This window comes from Alligator mississippiensis, chromosome 3 (assembly GCF_030867095.1).
Source record: "Alligator mississippiensis isolate rAllMis1 chromosome 3, rAllMis1, whole genome shotgun sequence".
In the NCBI taxonomy this organism is placed as follows: Eukaryota; Metazoa; Chordata; order Crocodylia; family Alligatoridae; genus Alligator; species Alligator mississippiensis.
Genome location: NC_081826.1, coordinates 250170187 through 250194879, shown reverse-complemented (window position 1 = coordinate 250194879; position 24693 = coordinate 250170187). Strand labels below are relative to the sequence as shown.

The 24693-nt window shown below is 43.2% G+C and overlaps 1 protein-coding gene across 3 annotated transcripts in view; it reads right to left on the bottom strand.

Annotated features, from left to right (window-relative positions):
- ACOT12 (acyl-CoA thioesterase 12) overlaps positions 1 to 24693 on the bottom strand; it is a 47320-nt gene that overhangs the window by 3430 nt on the left and 19197 nt on the right. For all 3 annotated transcript variants that reach the window (XR_002088979.2, XM_019482972.2, XM_014595425.3), the window contains exons 7-14: positions 22863 to 22982; positions 21693 to 21843; positions 19308 to 19363; positions 18834 to 18894; positions 17669 to 17752; positions 5872 to 6005; positions 2825 to 2953; positions 379 to 505 (exon numbers count right to left, since the gene is read on the bottom strand). Coding sequence is in view for 2 of the 3 variants with exons in the window: in XM_019482972.2 (XP_019338517.2) it covers positions 379 to 505; positions 2825 to 2953; positions 5872 to 6005; positions 17669 to 17752; positions 18834 to 18894; positions 19308 to 19363; positions 21693 to 21843; positions 22863 to 22982 (862 nt within the window). In the remaining variant the exon portion in view is untranslated. The remainder of the gene's footprint in view (positions 1 to 378; positions 506 to 2824; positions 2954 to 5871; positions 6006 to 17668; positions 17753 to 18833; positions 18895 to 19307; positions 19364 to 21692; positions 21844 to 22862; positions 22983 to 24693) is intronic.

The window sequence follows — 24693 nt, the reverse complement described above, 5'->3', positions numbered from 1 at the left end:
CTTCAGTCAGTGCCTAAATAATACAGCTTTACAGCACAGTACAGAATTTGAGTGATCATCTCTAAATAGTTAAATACATTTTTTTAGCAACACAAATGTTCTCTGAAGAAGAATCCATGGTCCAGAGAAGGCACCTGAACATTTCTGTGTTTGTTCCTATGCTATAACCTTTTCTTTGAAGAGAACACAAATGTATGAAACTGATTTGGAGAATAAAAAATATCTCACTATCCACAATAAGTCAGATTTTAAAGCCTTTGGAAATCAAACTGCCCCTTTTGTTGCATTACTGGCCTGTTTCAGACTGTTAATTTGAATGTGATAATGCATGTTAACAGAGAGAAAATACTACCGTGGTTTGTAAAGTTACTCACGCACCATACAGGAGTTGTCACCATCACTATAGATCTGGAATCCTGCACATAGGATTTCACTTCTGCAATGGCTGGGAGAAGGTGGCATCGTTTTTAAGGTCACAGACCTCACAGCTATTACATAAGGGTCACTGGAAGGGAAAATAAGCATCTCTTCAGCAGGGAGTGCATGTGTGTGTGTGTGTGAGACTAGAACTGGAAAACTCAAAAGTGCTTTTTCTAAGGCATATGAATGACTGTAACAAGCATACCATTTTATGTAAAAGATACATTAAACAAGTTAAAATTTCAGCTCTCAAATCAGCTCATATAAGATATCTGCTGGAAGGGCCTCATAAAGTTGACATCAACTGATTTTTAATCAGATCTCAAAGGGCTCAAATGTTTTTCCATTTTCTTGTGAGAAAAACCATAACATTTCTCCTTGACATAACAGCTGCTCTAGAAGAGCAGTGATGGCTGCAATTGCTCAGATGAGGTTCTTCATTTCTAGTTAATACAGCTCAGTCTTCATTCCTTCCAACGTGAATAAAACACCACAAAAGAATGAGTTGTGCTGATTCAACCATTCCCCCGTGGCCATTTCCGAATGCCGGGCCTCATGTTTTCCAGCAGGTCGGTGTTCTAGCCCAGGAGCCTCAGCTTTACTAGGAAGTCCCTGAGTGACTATAGGGTTCAGAACCTGGAGAAAGTTCCTGCACGGCATAAAGCATCCAGTTCTAACATCAAAAAACCCTTCTGCTATCTATGCACATCTTGAATGTAAAATAGCTGAATCTGTATATTTCTTCAGTTGAGCCACAAGCTAGCCTATGTAAGAGATGTTAGCCTACATGGCATTTGGATGGGCAGTCTTATAAGAGGTGGAGCTTACTTCTATTTTCTATAACCAGAAGGCATACTCAAAAGTATTGCAGTGGGTCACTATACTGTTCATTAAATGCTATGGCAAACAACACTGGCAGAAGCTCAAAAGACTGCAAGCCCAGTACAAAAGATTCCAGGCTCCAGTAGAACCCAAGGGCCACCCTCTTTGGTAAAGATACGGCCTGCATTCTGAGATACAGCCATTCAGTGATCCACCTGGTTATCATCACTTTATAAACATTACTGGGGATAACAGAGCCAGGGGAAGGTGGTAATGAAGACAGTAGGTGCATCTACATGTGTGATTACTGGGGAATAGACTAATTAGCTCTGCAGTGAAGCATCACAGTCTACATGTGAGCTGGTATTAGAGTGCAGTAGACTAATTAGGTCCACCATAAGATACTACCCTCTCTGACAGGATTCTCATCCTACGGCAGGATACTTTACTATGCTGAAAGACATGTGTAGACACTGACCAGGGGTGTACATTGTGACTGGTCAGTCCAGGCAACTGAAGGTCTGCTCTGCCCTGGCTCGAATTGCTGTTGTCCCGGGTGCATATGGAGACAGTGCACCTGGGAGCAGTTAACTCTGGTGTAACTGCTCCAGAGTTTATTGTGTCACATTAATTCCATGTGTAGATGCACCCAGTGAGAAGTCACTTACATTTTATTGAAATATTTCTTTTCTTTTCTGTATAGTCTTTGGCTACAGGGTAGATATATTCAGGGCCTGAGAACAGACTTTATCAGGGTCTCTATCCACTGTGAGGATAGAGATGACCTTCAGTCCAAATGGAAGTACCTCAAAATGAGGAATGGTAGTGAATAAAGCAGACTAGAACTTCTCCTGTGACCTAAAAAGCATAACCACATGAGTGGTCTCCATTGTGCAAATGCTAGCAGTTACTGACCAGTAATAGAGGGAAATAAGAGATGTCTATAAAAAAGTGGTAACCAGAAGGTAAATTAAAGGTAAACACATCACATCAGGATATCCAATGAAAGTTAAAACAGTAAATATAAAACAAGCCAAAGAGTCTTTTGACACAAGTTGTGGTAAAACTTACTGCTAACACACGTTACTGAATCCAAGAAAATAACAGGTTTCAAGAAAGGAACAGATATTTATACTGTGAAAAGGAACATCCAAAATTAAGTGAAACATAAAATGTGACCCCTCATGCTCAGGGGCACAAGCTAATCTCTCCCTTCCTGGTGTTAGAAAGAAACTTCTTCAACGAGCACGTTATTTCACATTATGCACCTTCTTTTGGCCCAGCTGCTAGCAGCCACTGTCCAAGACAGAATACTGAACTGATATATAGTCGCCTGGTTTTATCTCGCATGGCAGTTTTTAAGTAATTAACCTGTTCTTATATTATGATGCAGAGGAACTCTGGAACCTACATTCAGCCTAAAGTCATTAAAGAAACCAGTAGCCCATCCAGATTCTCAAAGGATACAATAACATGTTTATTACTATCATTTATCTTGGACCTGTCTTCTCGATACACATGATAATCAAAACTGATAGCTCTGAAGCATTAGCAGCAGTTAAGCTTCAAATCGTGTACTCACCCAGGCTTACAGGGCTGTCTTCGTGACACAAGGACTAGAAAATCTTTGGGTTTATTGCCATCCACTGATGGAGACATTATGTAATATATTTTTTCATCTTCATTCACAACTTCTATGACCTCACAAGTTCTGCAAGTATATTTGACATTGGGTAGTTAGGACAGTTCAGTGCCTGAAGGATGCAGTAGGCTGTGTTATAAAACACTGCCTCAAAAGGCACATTACTATTGTAAAGCTGAGTGTACAGCCTTTGTTCAGATTACTAGAACAGTGTTAAAACAGGACTGGAAACATGTTTGTAGTTCTTTCAGGTTGGGCTTCAATTACAAAGTGCAAGAGCTCAGAGAAGAGGTCAAGTGGAACAGAGAGTGGAAGAGCCTGCTTGTCTGTAATTCCTCATCTGAAAGTACCTCTGTCACCTGTCCTCTCCCTTCCCCCTCAATTTGCCTAAAAATGTTGGTGAAGCTCCAAGGCAGGATGGTTGTGTGGGAAATTACTAAAAACAGCTCTCTTACATATTGCTAGCTCCTCTTTGGAACAGCATCAAACTGAATTTCAGTGATACTACCTGGGTGTTTCCATGTTGTCCCAGTACATGGCATACACAGAAAAAGCAAAGCCCCAGGGGAGTGTTCCCCTCAGATATCTGTTTTCCTGATTAATGGAGATCTTAAAACAGTAGCTGACAAGTAGCTCTTGAGACTAGAAAATGTTTTCCTGAAACTTATGGGCCAAGATCAAACTGGATTTCTAAAGAACAGCTCCTCAGCATGTAATAAACAGAAGAGCCCCTAAGGTCTTAGGGGCCTCTAGACACCCAGAACTTGAATCTATTTCGGTCTTTTTCAATGCAGAAAGAGCATGTGACAGAGTGTCTTGGAACATTCTCTTTGATGTTTTGCATAAATTTGGATTAGATGATCTCCTTCAATGCAATCAAAATGTTATATTCTCATTCAAAAGCAGCCGTGCTAGTTTTAGCTTGGTTTTAATCAAAGTTGCCTAATTCTTGTCTCAGAAGAGCCACCTGGTAAGAGATACCTTTTTTTGCTCTCTTTTCTTAGATCTTCTAGCCAGCTACCTTTGAATTTTGCCTTCAAGCATTCATTATAAAACAAAACTATCAAACCTGCTTTTACACATACAATAGTTTTTTTCATCCCAACTCCTAATGCTTGAGCACTAAGCATTATAGAATCAATAAACTATTATGGCCAATCAACAAGGCTACATACTAGTTATAAGAAACCTGAAACTTTGGGCATATTGCTGCATTTCTTCAGATACTTCTTTTTCTTGGGAGAAAAACTGAGCCAAGTATTTAGGCATGCAAATCTTCAACAGTTCTGTTCATTGTATAATCAGAATATTTATTTTCTGAAAACTACTTTTCCAGCCACAATGAATCACTAGAAAACACTCTCCTTTTTGCTAAGGTGTATTCACCTACTGAAAATGATACTGCATCAACCTATTTTATATCATCTCCCACTACTTCCTATACTGCATTATGGAAGGGACCTTTAAGAAAATAAACAATGTGCAGTGCTCATTTGGATTAGAGGTGGCTCAAAGACTGCTCTTAAGCACATAAAACTTCTTTTACATTTAGGAAGATATGAGTTTCCTGAGCTCCAACTTGACAGTGGGTGCATCTACACAAGATGCTTTACTACGCAGTAGAGCAAATTACTGCATAGTAAGCATCTACATCTTCATGTGCAGACCCTTACCGTGCAATAATTTGCTCTACTCAGCAGTTGATTGTGCTACATGCAAATGCAAGTTGCAAATTAACTGCAGAGTAATTACTGCACAGTATGGCATTTGTAGACAGCTGATCAGGAGCAAGTTTGCAACAGGGGATGGGAGATTGCTTCCTGCCCCTGGGAGCTGCTTGCTGCTGGGGTGGGATTTGCCACTGGAGCCCAGGTGGGGATAACACTACCCTGCCTCAGCAGCAAGGAGCTCCCAGCCCCCGCACTGTGATCACAGAGTGGGGGCAGGGAGCTCCCTGCATAGGGAGAGTTCTCTACCCAGCCTGAAGCTGGCTGGGAACTGCCCCTGACTGGGACAGTTCCCAGCCAGCCCTGGGCTGTGCAGGGAGGTCTTCATGTGCAGCCTAGAGGTGGCTGGGAACTGTCCTGTTTTGGAATTCCCCACCGGCAGATCGGGGCAGGGAGCTGGGACCCGCCCCTCCCCTTCAGCTCTCTCTAAGCCCCTTGCCCCAATCAGGCAGGCAAGGCTGGGAGCTCCCTGCTGCCAGGTCAGAGGGTCATTGTCCCTGCCTGGGCTCCACCACTGGAGCCCACCCAGGCAGCAGGCAGCTCCTGGGGGCAGGAAGCAATCTTCCAGCCCACTCTCCTGGCCCATGATCTCTGCCAGCCCCTGGGCTAGCACCTGGGTGGAGCCTAGAGCTCCTGCAGGCTGCTGCAGACTTCTAGTGCAGGGCCAGTGGGGGTGGGAACAGACTGTTGCCAGAAGCAGCAAATCTGCTCCCAAATGGGCGCACGTGTAGATGCTTGCCCAAGGTGGGTTTACTCCAGAGTAAATTACTCTGGAGTAAACCCATCCAGTAGCATTTATACATGTAGATGCGCTCAATGTTGACATTCAGCTGTGTCACACTGTGAATTGGCAAGACGGCACAAACGTGCTTATTTAGAGCAGACTATGAGGGAGCAAACTGTTCTGCCTCATTTCTTACACGGCAAATGTACAATATTACCTATCCAACACCCTTTGATATTCACCAGGTTTAGCATATAGAGTCTTCCTTGAATTGTTACAGAACAGCCTGTGATTCAGGTCGCTTTACTGTCAATCCCAATTATAAACCAGGGTTAGAGGAAATTAATTTTACTATTGGGGGAGGAGGGAAAACAATCAGGCTCTGATTAATGGATCTTTAAAGTCATATTATTGCAGCTACTTCTCTTTAATTAGCTATCTGTAAACTTAGGTCTCTGCATCACAAATGATGGCATCAGAAAAGGTCAATGATGAGCAGAGTCAAATAATGCTAGAAAAAATGTAATTGCTCTTACAAGTAATGTTTGTCCCACCGCAGGCGGAGTCTGAAGTCAGACAGAAGGAAGAAAGCTAGATCTGATGGTATCTCCACTTGCATTTCTATTTTGATTGACAAGATGTCACTCTCCTCATGAGTGAATATTTTTATCTGAAACAAATGAACAACATATTAAAAATACAGAATGGTGAATATAAATGGGCAAATTCAGCAGCTTTCACTTGTCAAGAGAACATGCAAGGCTGTATGTCTGATGGGCAGAAAGCTGCAGATAGGTATTAGTTTATAAATCAATTTTATATTAAAAATACTGTATATTCATAAGAAAAAGAAAGAGAGATTACCTGGCAGTCTAACATGGTAATAAGGTTTTAATTGCAAGAGCTGGAACAGTTGTGACAACCTGAATCATAACTTCTAATAAAACCTCTCTCCTACACCATACTATCCTGTATGCTGTTACCGCTGGATATAGTACAGAAAAGCTGTTTCACAAAAGTTTTACATTTTTTAAATTGGTTTGCATTCTTCCAAACCATGATGCCAGGTCACCTGTACAGGGCCCAGAGCATATACAAAAGAGGGCCCAGTTCCAGTGTCACTCCCAGACAACAGTAGACCCTTTATGGCACAGAAGAAAAGTATTTGTGAAAAGCATTGTCATCCTGCATAACAAGGGATTCACAACACACATCTGTATGTTTACTTCCCCCCCCAAACATACTGGACTGGTGGCAGAGCTGATCTACTACCCAGTGGGCATGTCTATACGTGCATTTATCCTGGCTTAAATTTACTGCACAGTATTGGGAATAGGCTGGCATCTACATGTGCAGGGGTTAAGGTGCATTAACGCTGCGTGTGGACTGACTTGGGACTAAAGTTAATCCCAAATCAGTCCACACACACAGTGTTACCATGCAGTAAGACATCTACCTGTGTGTTACTGCACAGTAACTAATTGGGTGTAAATTTGATACCTGTATGATGCAGGTATCAAACTTACACTCAAGTCGGCATAAGGCACCATATTTACTGCGCAGTATAGCAGTGCACATGTAGATGCATGCGCATACTGTGCAGTAATATCAGGTACTGCACAGTAAATACACATGTGCAGACATGTCCAGTGTATCCACTGGTGGTGGTTACTGGAATAATCTTCAGAGAAGGTCAGCTGTGAAATAAGCAGGGCTAATTCTGACGAAAAAGCAGTCATGGACCAACCAGCAGCAGCACCACCAGGATGTGATTAGGACAGCAGGTGGCAACACTTTTCCTCTTGAAAAGCCACATATATCCTTTGACAGTGCTGAGACATGGTGAGTACAGGTTGCCACTATAATAAGCCTGCCCATGCCGAGTCATGGGTCTACACTTCCTTAATGATGGGGTAGACAGAAGATGCTAGAATCTCAATGGCTGTGAAGGCTACAGTGGAATGAGATCTCCAATCATGAATGCTGTGTGCTCCCGGAGGCTGGGGGGCATGGCAAGCTCCCACATGTGGTGGCGGCGCTGTCAGTGGCAGGAGTGTGGTGGCAGCGAGCAGTGAGCTCCGCAGGCGGCCACAGCACTGTCAGCAAGGGTGGGGGGCAAGTGCTGACCAGCGGTTGGTGACCACCCACAGATACCACTGGTGATTGGGGACCACCTGCAGATGCCAGCGGCGGTGTCAGTGATGAGGGGAGGAAGGGTGGCGAGCAGAGACTGCCCACAGGTGCCACCGGCAGTGTCGGCAGTGCTTTTTGCAGGGAGTTCATGTACACCCACGTGCACCCCCTATGTGTCACCAATGTCTCCAATTGTCCTGGCCTCCTTGCCATTGGATCAAGATCCCATTCTGTCAAGAACCTTGTGGAAGCTGATGTGCAGCAGCTTCTCCATGATAAAAGAAATTATGTACAGGCGTCTTCCATGGAAACAGCTTTGCCAGCACAACTTCAAGTTCTTTGGTGACCAGCTAGAGATGAATGGGAGCAAGAGTGTGAGGTCTGGAACCTCCTAATCATGAACTGGCATGAACACAGCAGTTACAAGAAGGTCATCTGATGCTTGGATAAGGTAATCAGGAGTGCGATTCGGCAAATGTAACTGCAACTGCAACTGAGCAGCCCTCTTCAGGATCTGCTCTGCTCATGCCACATGAGAAGAAGGTTAGAAAAGGTGCCCTAAACATAGTCTGACTACCTTTTTCTTGATTGGATAACTGCATCCAGTGGGACCACCTTAACTGTGATCAAAATCAATGAAGACGCACATTCACTTTTGGTTTCTGAAACATTAGGATCCTCTTGGACAATACTAACAGTGAATGCCCACAGCACTGCACCACGATTGTGGCTTAAGAACTCAGGTGACACAACATTGGTATCACTGCACTGAGCAGGAGATGGGCAGCTCAAAAAACAAGGAGGCAGCTATACTCTTTTCTGGAAGGGTCAGCAGGGAAGAGAATGCCAGCTTTACAAAGTTGGTTTTGCCATCAAAAATGAATTAATAAACCAATTCAATTAGTTCCTTATTAGAATTAATGACTGCCTCATGACTCTCTGTCTTAAATTGTCAGGGAGCCAATATACCACTGTCATCAGCGCATATGCTGTGACTCTTGACGCTGCTGATGAAACCAAGGAGGAATTCCATGCCAACCTTGACCAAGTCCTTTCTGGCATTCCCGAAGGAGACAAACTAACTCTTCTCAATGATTTCAACACCAGAGTCAGAAGGGACTTGGACCTCTGGAATGGAACCAGTCACAAGGAAGGAGTGGGAAAGGTCAACTTCCCACTCCTCTTGACCAAAAACACAGAACGTGGACTCACCAACACCCAGGCACAAGACATCATGGCAACACCCATGATCCAAACATTCGTACTTGATGGACTACATCATTGTTCATGCCTGAGACTGAAATATGTCTGCATCACCTAAGCTATACTAGGAGCTGACAACTGCTGGTCCAATCATTGACTCATCTACTTGGTTATGTCATTCAAACTGGCTCCTAAATGATGGCTACAGCAGAAGCAATGCTGACAGAAAATCAGCGTTGAAGAACTCAAGGACCCAATCAAGCAAGACCTCTTCCACTAGTGCCTCAACGGAAAACTGGCAAATTCAAATCTACAACAATGGGGGTACTTGGGAAGGCCTCAGGGGTTACTCGGCAGTGGGCACTGCTGCCATTTCTGCGACTGGCACTTCTGCTGCTGAGACTTCTGCCGTTGGCGTGTTGCTGGCACACTTGCTCCCCTCACCCCCCAGCTTGTCAACCGGCTGCAGGGGAACCCCCCCCACTCACTGATCAGCCACTGGGGGCCCCCCTCCTCTCCCCACTTGTCGACTGGTCACCCAGGGACTCCTTCCTTCTCAACTGGCTGCTGGGGGGTACACTGACAGAAAAAGGTTGAAAACCCCTGCCGTAGAGGATCCTTCTGAAGTATGTATGCTCATTTAAATTTGTCACCATTCTTTGCCTGCTCCATAATAGTATGCAAGTGGTGTTTCTCAATAATGGCTCTATCATAGATCCCTTTGAAGTTCAGACAGGAGTTAAGCAAGGCTGCATCATTGCTCCATCACTCTTTTCAATATTCCTTACCACTATTCCAGTCAGAGTGGAGCTAAACTACCAAATGGATGGTAAACTGTTAATCTCAGCTGACTCCAAGTCAAAACCAAGCCACCACAATCTCAATCATCAAGCTCCTGTACGCTGATGATGCTGTAGTCTGTGTTCACTTGGAAGCAGACCTACCTTCAGGCAATCACTGACATCTTTACCGAGGCATATAAGAAAATGGGACTTAAGCTTAACATTCAGAAGACTAAGGCCCTCCATCAACAAGATCTTAATAAGCAGTCCCCAGATTCATAATTCAGATTCATGGTGAGACTCTAGAGAATCTTGAGTATTTCCTGTACTTCAGAAGCCATCTTTTGTAGAAGGCTGATATCGATGAAGAAATTCAATATCACCTCAAATGTGCAAGTGCAGCCTTCAAACACCTGAGGAAATGGGTGCATGAAGACTGCAACATCAGATCCAAAACCAAGCTCATGGTTTATCAAGCAATCATGATCCCCATCCTACTGTACAGAGCTGAGATGTGGACAACATATAGGAGACATCTCAAGCCACTGAAGAAGTACCATCAATGCTGCCTGTGGAAGATCCTTCAAATCTAGTGAGAAGACAAATGCACCAATGTTAGTATCCTCTTGCAAGCAAACACCGCGAACACGGAGGCAATGCTCATCCATCAACTTTACTGGGCCGACCACGTCATCCAAATATCTGACTCCAGGTTCCTGAAGCAAGTTTTATTTTCCTAGCTCAGTCAAGGCATACACTCAGGAGGGCAGAGAAAGCACTTCTAGGATGTCTTGAAGGCCAGTTTGAAAAAATGCAACATCAACATCAACTCATGGGAGACTATTGCCCATGACTTCCCTGAATGGAGGAAGAATCCACTCTACGAGTCTGCTCAGTACTTTGAAACCTTATGATGGCAACAGGAGATGGAAAAGTAGGAACAGCAGAAACAACGTGTCATGGGCTGTATCAAGAACCCAGAGCCATCCACCCTTTGTGAAAACATATGCCCAAACTGCAACAGAGTCTGTTGGTCCTAGATAGGCCTTGTCAGACATCTTCAGACACACAGATAAAACAATCACGAAAGACAATCATCCTTGACTGCGAGGGATTGCCAATGATGACATACTGGAAATATATGAAATATATGATTAGATGAAAGTATCTTAATTAATGATTTAAACAATGGGACTGAGTGCATGCTGAGCACATCTGTGGATAACACCAAGTTGGGTGGTATTGCAGTTATTGCGGAAGATAGGGCTAGGATACAGAATGACCTGGATAGGCTGGAGAAATTTAAACCGCAGTCATTCAGATGTGATTCAAAAAAGGACAAATGCAAGTCCTGAACTTGGGATGGAATAATTGCATGTACAAATATAAAGTGAAGAATGACTTGCTAGGCTGCAGTACTGTGTAGAAGGACCTGGGGGTTACAGTAGACCACAAGCTGAATGTGAGTCAACAGCATACTCTTGTTGCAGAAAAAGCCAGCAACATATTAACAAAAGTGACATTTACAAACCAAGAGAAGTGATTCTTCTGCTCTGTTCAGCACTGTTGAGGCCTCACTTGGAGTACTTTGTCCAGTTTTGTGCCACTCTTCAAGAAGGAAGTGAACAGTCTGGAAAAATCCAGTACAGAGCAACCAAAATGATTAGGGGCCTGGGAGGCTATATTTATGAGGAAAAGCTGAAAGAACTAGAGTTATTTAGTCCAGAGAAAAGAAGACTGAGGGGGATTTGATAACTCTCTTCAAATATCTGAAGGGCAATTACAGAGTGGATAAAGGTGGATTTTTCTCTCTGGCCATAAGGGACAGGAGTAGGAGCAATGGCTTCAAGTTTTAGTAGGGGAAATTTAGGATGGAGATTAGTAGGAACTTTCTGAACATGAGGTTGCTTAAGCATTGGCACAGGCTAACTTGATAAATTGTGGAATCTCCATCTTTGGAAGTTTTCAAGAGCAGGTTAGACAGATGCTTGGCTAGAATGGTTTAGTCAGGGATGATCCTAACTTGAGCAGGGGGCTGAACAAGATGACCTCATGAGGTCCCTTCCAGCCCTATTTACTATGATCCTATATGTGTGCCATTTCCTATATGGGGACATGGCAAAAGCAAAGTCTTGACCTCTACAGTGATTTTTATCAATTTGATGAAAGTGTTTGAGACAATGAGCTGAATTATAATTTGATAGTTTATAAAACGACTCAATTCTTGAACCTTTTTACACTGATTTGAGACAACTCCATGACGGTAGGGTAAAGATTAGTAGTTTTTTATCTGACCCCTTCTCTGTGACAATCCTGAACAAGGCAACCCATGACCTGAATGGAACATAGGGATGTGCTTCAGAACTGCTGGAAGGCTGTTTCATCTCTCCAAATTATTCACTGGGGCAAAAACTGCCCAAATGACTAAACTTATATGCTTATGGCTGTAACAATAGCTAGCTCTAGGTCATTTTGCTGCATCTGCAACCATCCTCTGAAGGAGTGTATGGTGCCCCTTTGACAAAATGGAATTCTGCTTGTTTGTGAGTTTAGTCAGCAGCATCAGCAGCACAATCGCTCACATCCACCAGCAGTGAGTATGGTGTCAGCACAGCATCAAGCTCTCCACCAAATTAACAGTCTAACGAGCTGTCATGCTTGTCATGCTACATGACAGTATGATTGGGATGCGAGCCTCAGACATTGTTCAGAAGTCATACTTTGTCAACTGGAAAAGCTCTACCAGAAATATCTTCAGACCCCACTCTAAGTGAGGGGGTATGACAGTAACATCAATGACAGAAGTCCTGCAGAATGTTGACTGCACAACCAATGAGATATAATAATTAAGGCTTAGCTACAATGGGCTGGACATTTGGCTTGGATAAACAACATAACTCCTATACAGTGAACTGTAATGTGGGAAGACACAATGGTTAACCAAGAAAGTGCATCAAGGACACCTTAAACATGCACTCATTCAAGTGTAATCCATTGGCTAACTTTTTGGAGGTTTTAGTTGTAGGCAGCAATGAAGCATCAAGGTATAAACATTTCTGACAGCAACAGCATGTCCTTGGGCAGGAAAAGGATGCATCATCATCACCATTTGATTACTATGTGACATGCATAAGCTGGCATAGTCCTTCTGTGCGTGTACCTGTTCTAGACTCAGCCACCTCTTCTGCAGCACTGTCAACCTTGACAACCAAGGAGTTACAACCCAAATCTGTATTGTTATACATCTGTATATGTACCCCCATGCGTATGTGTGCACGCACATATCAATTTTATGTGTCTATATATTCACTTCCTTGAAGAGAAGAATTACATTGAGCCCCAATATAAAGTTTGAGCAAGCTGGCAAGATAAGCCTTGCACCTACAGCCTGGAATGTGAATGGATCAATATTCTCTAAGTCATGAGCTAGTGTTCTGGTGAAGGTCTGTTATAGACAAGCAAACCACATGATTTAGAAGAATGAGCAGCTACTTAAACAAATCTAGATTGTAAAAAGAACAACTATATTATTATACAGGATTGCAGTCTTGGGGCATTTGTACTAGTGGTCTCAAGCTACCACTAGTAAAACATCCTTGGAGAATCTAAAAATTGTAGTCATAACTTGCTTTTCCTTACTTTTGACTGCTGAGTGCAGCAACCTTACCTGTCTTTTAACATCTTTTTTCTGCACAGAATTCTATCTTGTGTCTTGTCACTCTTTTTGCTATGGTATCTGATCACCTCCCAGCAAAGCACTGAGCAATGTGACTAACATCTGACATGAACTGTTTGTTCTCTCTCTCATTCTCTTACCAGGGGATATTTGTATGTGTAGTGGAGGGCTTTGTCTGGTTTTGTGTTTTGATTGCGTGTGTTTATATTAGAGAAGGCATGAATAAGTAGTGTTTGACCTAAGCCATTGAGTGCCCTATGATATGGAACAATGCCTTCACTTTGACCTAATATATGATGGCAAAGACTGTCCAACTTTTGAGGGTATGCAAGCCTTCCAGCCACACACTAAGTGGGTCACATGTTGCTACGTAGGTCACACACTACGTGGCCTGCATGCTGCACAGCACCATGGGTGCCTCCCCTACTGCACCATGCTAGTGCCCAGGGGTGACGTGTAGGGGGTGCACTGGGTGCACATGCACCCCCTGAGTGTGGCAGTGCACAACCTGAAAAAAGGTGCTGCCAACAGTGCCGGTGGCATTTGCAGGAGCTCCCTCCCAGCTTACCGCCGCCGGGCTCCCGCTGATGCCAGCGCAGCCGTGCCCTGCCAGCTGCCGGGGGCATGCGCTGTTCATGCGGGTGCCCCTGAAACCTGTAAACCATACCACGTACCACCCATACCACACTGAGGGTCCCCCCCAGTGCACTGTGTCAATGCCCCTGCACCCTGAATGCAGTGCCATATGCCTTCTCCCTTGCTGTACCATGCCACTCTGTCACATGAGGTTCCCAGATCCCTCCCAACCACCTATCTGTGGACTCCCTTGGCCCTGTGGACCATGCCACCCGACCACCAGTCAGTCTCACCTCCATCCTAGGCAAAGTCTTTGAAAAAAATATCAAGGCTCACATTTGTGAGAGCCCGGCAGGAAAAATTATGCTGAGGGGAAACCAGCATGGGTTCGTAGCAGGTAGATCATGCCTGACTAATCTAGTCTCTTTCTATGACCAGGTTACAAAACACCTGGACGCAGGAGTAGGGGTTGATGTCGTTTACTTAGACTTCAGGAAGGCCTTCGATACAGTATCCCACCCCATACTGGTGAACAAGTTAAGAGACTGTGACTTGGATGGCTACACAGTCTGGTGGGTGGTGAATTGGCTAGAGGGTCGTACCCAGAGAGTCATAGTGGATGGGTCGGTATCGACCTGGAAGGGTGTGGGCAGTGGGGTCCCGCAGGGCTCAGTCCTTGGACTAATACTCTTCAATGTCTTGATCAGCGACTTGGACGAGGGAGTGAAGTGTACTCTGTCCAAGTTTGCAGATGACACAAAACTGTGGGGAGAAGTGGACACACTGGAAGGAGGGAACAACTACAAGTGGACCTGGACAGGTTGGACATATGGGCGGAAAACAACAGAATGCAATTCAACAAGGAGAAATGCAAAGTGCTGCACCTAGGGAGGAAAAATGTCCAGCATACCTACTGCCTAAGAAATGACCTGCTTGAAGGCATGGAAGCGGAAAGGAATCTTGGAGTCCTAGTGGACTCCAAGATGAACATGAGTCGTCAGTGTGACGAAGTAATCAGGAAAGCTAATGGCACTTTATTGTGTATCAGCACAATGCATGATGAACAGAACCAAGGAGGTGATACTTCCCCTCTATCGGGCGCTGGTCAGACCGCAGCTGGAATACTGTGTGCAATTTTGGGCGCTGCACTTCAAGAGGGATGTGGATAACCTGGAGAGGGTCCAGAGAAGGGCCACTCGTATGGTTAAGGGCTTGCAGGCCAAGCCCTATGAGGAGGGACTAGGGCACCTGGACCTCTTCAGCCTCCGCAAGAGAAGGTTGAGAGGCGACCTTGTGGCTGCGTATAAGTTCATCACGGGGGCACAGAAGGGAATTGGTGAGGCTTTACTCACCAAAGCGCCCCTGGGGGTTACAAGAAATAATGGCAATAAGCTAGCAGAGAGCAGATTAAGACTGGACATTAGGAAGAACTTCTTCACAGTTCGAGTGGCCAAGGTCTGGAATGGGCTCCCAAGGGAGGTGGTGCTCTCCCCTACCCTGGGGGTCTTCAAGAGGAGGTTAGATGAGTATCTAGCTGGGGTCATCTAGACCCAGCACTCTTTCCTGCCTATGCAGGGGGTCGGACTCGATGATCTATTGAGGTCCCTTCCGACCCTAACATCTACGAATCTATGAATCTATGAAAACCATGGGCACAGGCAGGCAGTGGAAGTAGGAGGGAGAGGGAGCCTGAAGACTTCACAGCTGGAGAGATGGTGGAACAGCACCTTCACTGGGAGCGTGGAAGTCACAGGTTAACCCCTTGGAGGCCATGTGTAACCTGGGGATCGCCAGCTGGGAAGTCAGACTAGAGAACAGAGGACAGCCATGATGCTTTTGTGGTACCCTTTGCTGCTGAAGAGACACTTGGGGTAGCCTGTGTAACAACCTAGTCAAGTTAGAGTTTCTTACCGATTACTAGCTTTATGACCTGCTATAATGAATTACTGTTATCCAGAAAGGAGGTGAAAAAGGCCTTACTGGGACCAGGTCATCATCTGCCAAAATATGAGCTCAATTAGAAATGGTAGAAAGTATTATTTAGAGATGTTACTAAGAGTAATTTTTTTTGAGTGGGGAATCCAGGTGCTTTGGACTGAACCAACCACTTGTAGGCATGTGCCTTCAACCAAGGAGAATGCACTCTGACTGTAAACTCTTCAATGTAAAACAAAAAACTTCTCTCTCTTTCATATTCACTCCATTCTTCTTTATCTTTGAGCTAATCTCAGCTAGGCAACGAGCTACTGTGGTGGTGACTGTACAGTAAAGGATCAGAAGAATTATGTGCCATCTGAATACTGCTGGTACATGAGTTCATGTTGCATTACCAGCCACTTCCTGCCTGGCTGTAGGTGTCAATTAACATTAAAAAGTGATTTTTGTGAGACACAAGTAAGAGGTCCAATGATGAAGATGCAATTTCTTCTCACTATTCGGTGGGTACATTCTTTTTAGGATTAAAGCCTTTTTAGGGCATTACCCTGGATGTTTGCTACATATCTCAGGTGAGATAATAATATCTTATGCTCAGCAGTGTGGAATGCCATGCAGAGGTCAAAGAAGATTAGAATGGATGTCTGACTTCTACGTATTGAGAGTGATAGATAATTTTAGTATCTACTGACTCTGACAATGTCCATTTAAAAATTAATGCAATACAATGACTGTCTCCCCATAATTTACCATTGGACACTACTCCAAAAATATCCTAAACTGCTAATTCAGCAAAATCAGAGCAATCTACAGAGATAGCTAGATTTTCCTGAAGATTTTATGGAAGATAGGCCAGAATTTTTTTTTCTTTTTTTTCTTCAGCGGAGCCTGCCTGCATGGGCTGCCTCCAGGCTGCCTGCATGGGCTGCCTGCACTGCCCCTGAGCTACATGGGGCTCGGTGCTTCCCCCTGTGGCTGTTGCACTTTGTTAGGTACAAAACTAGAACACCTTGGAGGTGTTTTATTTTGCTACATCCCAAAGTCATTTAACAGGCAATATGCTGCTGACTGTGTAAACAGCAGCGTCATTAAAGCTCAATACACCGCTGACAATGTAAACAGCAATGCCATTATAGTGCAAAGGGCATTTAAGCCACTTTAAAAGCCAATTTTGTGTTGTTCAGAAAGGCCCTGAGCGTCCAGAGTCTGGAACAAACTCCCTCCAGAGGTGGTACAGTAACCTACCCTGAAGATCTTCAAACGATGAGTGGACGCACACCTTGCTGTGGTCATCTGACCCCAGCAGGTCTTTCTTGCAGGGGGGCTGGACCTGATGATCTTGTGAGGTCCCTTTCAGCCCCTAACTTCTATGAATCTATGATTCTGACAGGTTTCCTAAAAGCTCAACCACTCAGCTCCTTGGTAGCCAGATGTTTAAACTGCTTCACAGTACAGACCACGAGACTTCTAGAGCAGTGGTTCTCAACAGCAGCAGCCCAAGGTGCCTTGAGGTCCTTTCAAGAGTGCTGCAGGGTGCCATGCAATGTTAGCATTGTTAGGTGTGCAAACATGATTCACAAGATAAACCCAGAGATTTCAAAAAGGAATTCATAAAGTAAAAACATATCTGACCCGTTGTGGTCTAAGTTCTTTGCAATAGAAGAACTGCTGTATTATTTTTCTGTTGTCAAAAAAGGAGTGAAAAGTAAGAATTAGCATTTTCTGAGAGGTGCCTCAAGTCTAATGACTCAGCCTGAACAAGGGATGCCTTGAGTCTGAAAAGGTTGAGAACCACTGCTCTACATTGTGCTATGGCTCTAAAGAAGCATTGGAGATGAGGCATCATTACCTTTCATGAAAGGTTTTAGAATGACTAGTTTTCATTCCTAATCAGGTTAGAACCAGATTTTGTAATAGTGAAATCCTCTGTGAAAGAGGATTGCTTTTCTTCACCCAGCTCTAATGGGGAGTGTGACTTTAGGATGCTACTGAAGTCTGCATGCCACTATTCCACAATTCTGTACTTACATTATGTAGAGTTTTGGTGATTTCCCATCCAGGTTTTGTTGCCAGGACTGTTAGTGTTGCCACATTGCTGTAACTTAAATATGCCTGAAATGTAAGATTTATTCATGAAAATTAAGGAGAAATATAAAAAAAGAACATTATTTCTTGAATATGCAGTAATGCATATGTAAGTTACCCTTGCATCACAGAACAGATCAATGTGCAGTTTCTCTTAAGTGGTCTTTTTCCAGAAAACACAGTCCAGTAGTTTCTGAATTAAATACTTTTAATAGCTAGATTATGTGTTCACATGGCTGATGGCAAAAAGAACCCTAATTAAAAAAACAAGAATTTGGGCAGCTTTGATGGATAAAAGAGCAAAAAATCTGTTATTACCAGCGAGACAATACAGCTCACCTACAAGGCTACTAAATTAATGATCTAGTCCATTTTCCTTAAAGTAATTAAAATCTGATATCAAATTAACCTTTTCACTGCTGTCATTCTGTACAAATATCTTGCTTAAAGGGAAGCTGCAATCAGAGTAGTGAATGTGTGGGTACACCATTACTTATGTTACACTACAAAAGATGGGGCGTTACCAATAACTATCAAACAGAACCGGTAGCTCAAAATCTTAAAAAATATATTTCAATTTTAAATTTAACATATTTGAGTCATTCATTTTTTAAGATCCTATGTGTTATTATATTTACTTTCCTACAGAAAAATGTAAGGAACTGAAACTCTCTGATGGTGATAGTGTCTAGAGCTGCTATTTCTATAATAAATAATTCCCCAAATTATAAATCTCCAATTATTTTTCATTTGCTTTTAGATATAATTAAAGGACCCAAAACAACCTCTAGGAGCCAAGAAAGAAAATCTAAGTACAAAACATTTCACAATAAAACATCACCGAAGATTCACATACATCCACAAAATCATGTAGATTTGGGGCTAATAATATTGCTAATCCCTACTAACTCATGCAACCATGCATGGTATTGCTATAAGTGCTCATACATTTACCTACACTTCCAAGATTACCTTTTAACTTGGCTGGCTGTGCCTTGATATTGTGACAATGGCTCAAACCAGAAGTTTAGCACTGTTATGATATACCCAAAACATCCAAATCCATCCTCTGATTGCGTATGTGAATGACTTGAGATATAAATGGTACCTGATTGCTCCTATCCCAGGGATCAGAAGGTTCATCGTTTTTGCCAGAGAGGATGAATTTTCTGAAATGTATATTAAATATACATATTAAAAGGTCAAACTGGTAGCATTCTCTGGTTTTCGGCATTTCTTTCAGTGTAACATAACAGCAGTGTCTTGTGCAGTACCAAGCATCTTCTAAATGCTTTGCAATTATTAACTAATTAATCCTCATACAACCCTATGAGGGGAAGTAGGGGAAACAAAACACACACAAAAGGGCCAAATATTTCCTGCCTTGCTGAGTTAAGTAGTTTCCACTGCTTTCAGGGTGACAGGGCAAATAGGAAGAAAATAAGATGATAATAGCCATTGCATCTGAGCAGACATAAAACAATTAGGAAATTTCAGAGTATACATCAAAACAAAAAGTTTACTGTGTCATGCTATCAATGACAATTATGAAAACTAAGTTATCTTTGAAGTTGTTTTATACCTTGCTAGTCGAATTCTCCTGCGTGCAATAGCTCCATGGTATCTCCTCAAATCGTCCTTCAGAAGAAGCAAAGCAAATAGAAGTAAATTGGATTAAAATGATGATAATTCTACTTCAATAATTTTGTTTTGTAATAGAGGACAAAATATTATTTATTATAACAGACAATCAATATCAGGTCCCAGGTGTAGGATCATAAAATCATAGGAAAGTAGGGCTGGAAGGGACCTCACAAAGTCATCTAGTTCAGCTCCCTGCTCAAGGCAGGATCGAAGACAGTAAATTAAAAAAGAGCATGTTAAAAAGAATTACTGCATTTCCTAGTCAATTTGGTCAGTGATTTTTTTAACTTGGCAGCATGCCTTTAAAAATAATCTAAGTATTCCTAAGTATGGAAGATCCTGATCAACTTGTGCTAGCATGAGCATGTTATGTCAGGAGTAGCAGAGTGGTACAATGCCAAAAATGTCATTTTCTGGATAAAGTATTAATCCAAGACACCTTCTACCCAGAGCTCAAAATTGGAAGAAGAATGTGAGGGATCCTTATGCTGCTTTAACACATGTCTGGAATGGAGGGTGGGGAGAACACAGTAAAAAATCAGTAGTAAGAAACAAAAGACCGGGTCAGATACCCCCATAACCTATTCTTTCATTACTTTGTTTTTTTACTGTTTCACTTAAGGTGGAATTTTTAAAAGAATCTAAATGACTCAGAATTAAAAATCCCTCTGAATGGAACAACTGCTCTTGCATGACTCAGGCCAAGTCTACATGGCAAACATCATCCCTTGCACCAGTGCCCAGCAGCAGGGGAGTTGCATCCCCATGGTGTTTCAGGCGGGTTGTTTAGAAACACTGAGTGATACTGCTGAATACTGCTGAGTTCATCTGACTCCTTTGTTTGCTTATCAATAGGAAACCTAGTTCTTTCTGTTTAAAAAATCACAAATTCTCTGATAAAAATCACTAATTTTCTGATTAAAACCCCCAAATCTGCGATTAAAATGAAATACTGCTATATATAGGTATCAATTGATACCTATACACAATGTTTTATTGATATACAGTATTTGCAATTTTAAAGACATTTGGAAGCCTACCAATGTCTCAGTCACTATAATAAAATAAATTCTAAGTACCTATAAATTCTGGTATTTAATTTTGGGTTGTTTTATCACAGAAAGTCAGAGCTCCCCCTGTCCCCTTTGCTTACAGAGAATGCAGGTCCAGGCCCCTCACTCCCAAGACACAGCCCCCCAGCCCTGCTGGTGCCCCTCACTTCCCATCCACTGCTCCCCCCCCACCCCCCCATGCTGGTGCACCTCACTCCCCACCCACGGCCCCCCACCCCTCACTCCCTACCTGCACCGCCATGGCAAGGTACCCCCTGCCTGCTTGGCAGCAGAGAGGAGCACAGCTCTGTGCCATCACCCCCTTTGCTGCTAGGCGGGCAGGGGGCTATTTGACAGGGTGGTACAGGACTCACAGTGGCAAGGAGCTTCCCCACCTGGCCCAACTCTGCTCTGCCATGCCAGGTCTTGCCTGCTGGACCGTGTAGGCCCCGGAGGAGGGCAGCAGGATAGGGAGCCTGAGCCTGCAGCGGGCAGCCCTCACCCACCATGTATGCAGATCTGGGGGGCACCTGTGCCCCCCTGCCTCCTGGGAGTGCATGCAGAAGTGGGGAGCCAGCTCCCCGACTACCCGCAGACGAGCCACCTGCAGCCCCATCTCACTCTCCACTGGGGCCCTGCAGCTACACATGGCCCTGGGCCCCAAGCCCCATGCACCATCCAGGTTGGCAGCAGCTCCAGCCCCAGCCCAAGTCACTCCTCCATCCCTATGGGGCCTCAGTCTCCCCTACGCCTCCCTGCCAGACTTATCTGAGCGCAATATGGGCAAGTGAGCCAGGCAGAGGAAGTGCACGGCCCTGGGGCTGGATCCCAGTGTGCAGGGCCAAGAAAGGGTGGCACATGGGGGTGGCATGGGGCCTGATGTGGCCTGCGGATTATATTCATGTGGCACTAAGTGACCTATTTTAAGGATGCCACATACTTGGCTAGGATTGTCAAAGGAGAAGGGACTTAGGCAGTCAATCCCCATTGAAATGTAATAGTAGTTGAGGGTCTGAGGCTAGAACTTTCTTTTACAAATCACTGCCTTGCATCTTGCCTATGGTGTCAGTAATGATCCATATGTTTTACCTTACCAGGGTTTTTCAAGTTCGGATCATCCTCCTGAGGAGAGGCAGTTCTGTTTATAACTTTGCTTAGTCCTTTGCTTGTCCCTTACTGAATGACTATGGCAGCCTGCATTAAATTCAGTATTTCTGTTGACCATACAAGCCACCTATATAGTCATTCTATTACAAAGGAAAAAATCTGACCTCTGTAGTGGGTTTGACCTGGGGGAAGGTGAGGAGCTCTCCTTTTTCATTTACAGCATTAAAAATGAGAAAAGCACTGTTAATATGTCGGGCTTGGCCCTTTGTCCATTCCTCACAGTTGTAGGCCTCAACACGAACACCAACCTCAACCCTGAAAGAAGAGTTGAATTGACATGAATTACTTACGTACCATAGAATGACACAGAAGCAAGAATGAGACAAATATACCGAACAGGACAGTTATAAACTACTCAGGCATAGAAAAGAGCAAACTAATGTTTTGACTGTATGTTGTAGAAATAACTGTCTGGACATAGAGGCAAATCTTAGCAGTGATGTAAATGGCGTAAGATGTATGTTAGGTTTAGAATGGGCAGAAGGTCAGCTGGACTAGCAAAGCACTGAAGGTGCTTAAATACACACTAAGCAGCAAAGGATTGTCACAACCACAACCCATTTGCTAAGGTTCAGAAAAGGGGAAGTGATGTAGGAGTCAGTGCAGTAGCCTTAAGTCACTGAGAGATTTCCTTAGCATGAAAGGATCCTCAGGAGGCAGAATCCAGTGGTGTTATTCTATTCTGTGCCAGGGGACTGGTTCAAAGCAGACCAGTTGAACTTCAGAATCAGGCCCTTCCATGTACCAAGTAAGTGTATGTACCAAGTACCAAGTAAGTACAGTATTTTGCCACTTAAGGCCTACATCTATTTTACACTCCCATTTACACTACTACTAACAATGGAAGAGACTCCACTGGAAGTGGCTTAGCAGCAGATGCATTGCATGTCCCTGCTTCAAAACTAAGTTTTGCAAACATAAACCAACCATACAGGCCTCGATCCTCCACCAACTTCATGCAGGTAGACCTGTGCCATTCCATGGAGATCCCATTGGATTTCTCAGTATCCCACTGTTGACTAAGGGTAGCTGACTTGGTTCCCCACCAGTAAAGGTTATGAATGATCCTTCAGCTTTCTATAGAGAAAACACTTATATAAATCTATAACTATTTTTCTCTTCACTGAGAAAAGCAGAGGGATATTATAAAAAAGACTTCTTCATTACACATATGGCATTGCAGTCTGAAAACACCCATGATAGCTAAGGTCTGAAATGCTCAGGGAGGCTTGTGCTGCAGAAGGGAAGTGTGATGAGCATATGGATATTTTTACCTTTTCTGAACTGTATTGTTAACTACTGCTTTGAAGACAAGACGATCACCAACAGTGGAGGGCCCCCGAAATTTAAACATGTCAACTGACTTCAAGATGGGATATGAACGGCAGAGGCGGCTAGATAAGAAAGGAGGAGGAATGCGAAAGAGAATAAATTGTCTTGCAATTCTTCCTTCTATATTAGTACAGCAGTGAATTATTTATAATACTTACAGTAATGAGGTCTGTACAAGATAGGAGTTCACAGTGTAAACCTAATTTAATCCATAATCCACTGCAATACATGTTAATATGTTCAGCTATATGACAGCATGGAATTTGGCTCTCAAAAATAATAGGACCATTATATTCTGCTGCTTCATTTTCAAAGCACTTTACAAATGTTAAATAATTAATCCTCACTACTCATAATTATCTTCATTTGGAAGAAGATTGAGCCCTTTACTCTTTCCCTGCGTAGTACCTTACTTCACAAAGAGTACCATTAACTTCTATGAGGCTAATTGCAGAGGAAGCTTCTATTCAGTGTGAGCAAATATGATCTGGCACTTGTAGAAGTTGGAAAAAGGTGCAGCGACCTGCCCAGGGCCAGAGAAGGTCTCAGACCTTCAATCTACCCATCCTCTTCAGATTTGCTCATTTATCAAAGAATATGATTTCCTGAAGTATGACATCATGTGAAACATTAAAAAAAAGTTTACCACAAAAGGTCCCGTATTATTTTGTATTGACACTGAGCAGAAATGTTTTTTTTAATTGTTCTCATTTTCTAAAAATGTAATGCAATTACTGGAGTTGAGCTTAGAAATTGAGTTTCTACACATGCAAATAATCAATTAGATGCACAGCTGGCTATTTGTCCGCTCAGAAATCCAGAATTGCATGTAGATCAGGAACCACATCTACATTAATTTAACACAAATTATCTGAGTGCTACTGTTTTTCTCATTCTTCTATATTTCTACTGGTTATTATACCTGCTCATCTACCTTTCCTCAGTTTAGGTCTTGATTCTGCAAACATATAAAATGTGTAACTTTGCTCACTTGACCTGGCCCATTGGAGCCTATATGTCACAAGGCAGTGACATGCAGAGAAACCCAGGCTAGTTCTGCACAGGTTAGCTCCCGGACCCAGAGCAGTATAGTCATGTTAGTGTTGTGCTGTGTCAGGACTCAGAGAAGTAGGGCTTATTAGCCTGGACACAGTGCCACACTGACATAAGACCAGCAAGTGCTCCTAGTGTGGAAACAACTTACTGGCAAAATAATATACAACTTTGTATAGTAACTCCACTATGTCTCCACAGATACATACCCTGAGGCAAAGAAACTATGCAAATTACACCAGGGAAAGAGCAGTTTTGATCATATAACTGAGCCCATGCTTTATCTAAGGGCTTCTGACCCAGCTATGTTGGTCAGGGATCATACCAGAAGAAATCTCAAGTACAGACACAACCTAAGTGTTTGCAAGATTGGGACCTTCAGTCTGTAAGTGTTTTGAAATGGGAAACATTCTATTACTCTTAACACTGCAAAACACCATCAAGCCCAAATCCTGATTGGGGCCTTTAGGCACTACTGCAGTAAGAATAATAATAATGATGCAATTAACTTCTTGTCTTTAAAGGCCACATTTTACCCTCATAAATGTATGCAAAACTCCCACCAAATTAATGATACCTACATATGTATACTTAAAAATGCATATGCATATATGAGAGCAGATTTAACCTTATATCATTTTTTAAGCCTGGAAATTACACAATTTTGCAGTATTCTCAGTCCTAACTCAATTGCACCCCATAAACTAATGTACCAGTATA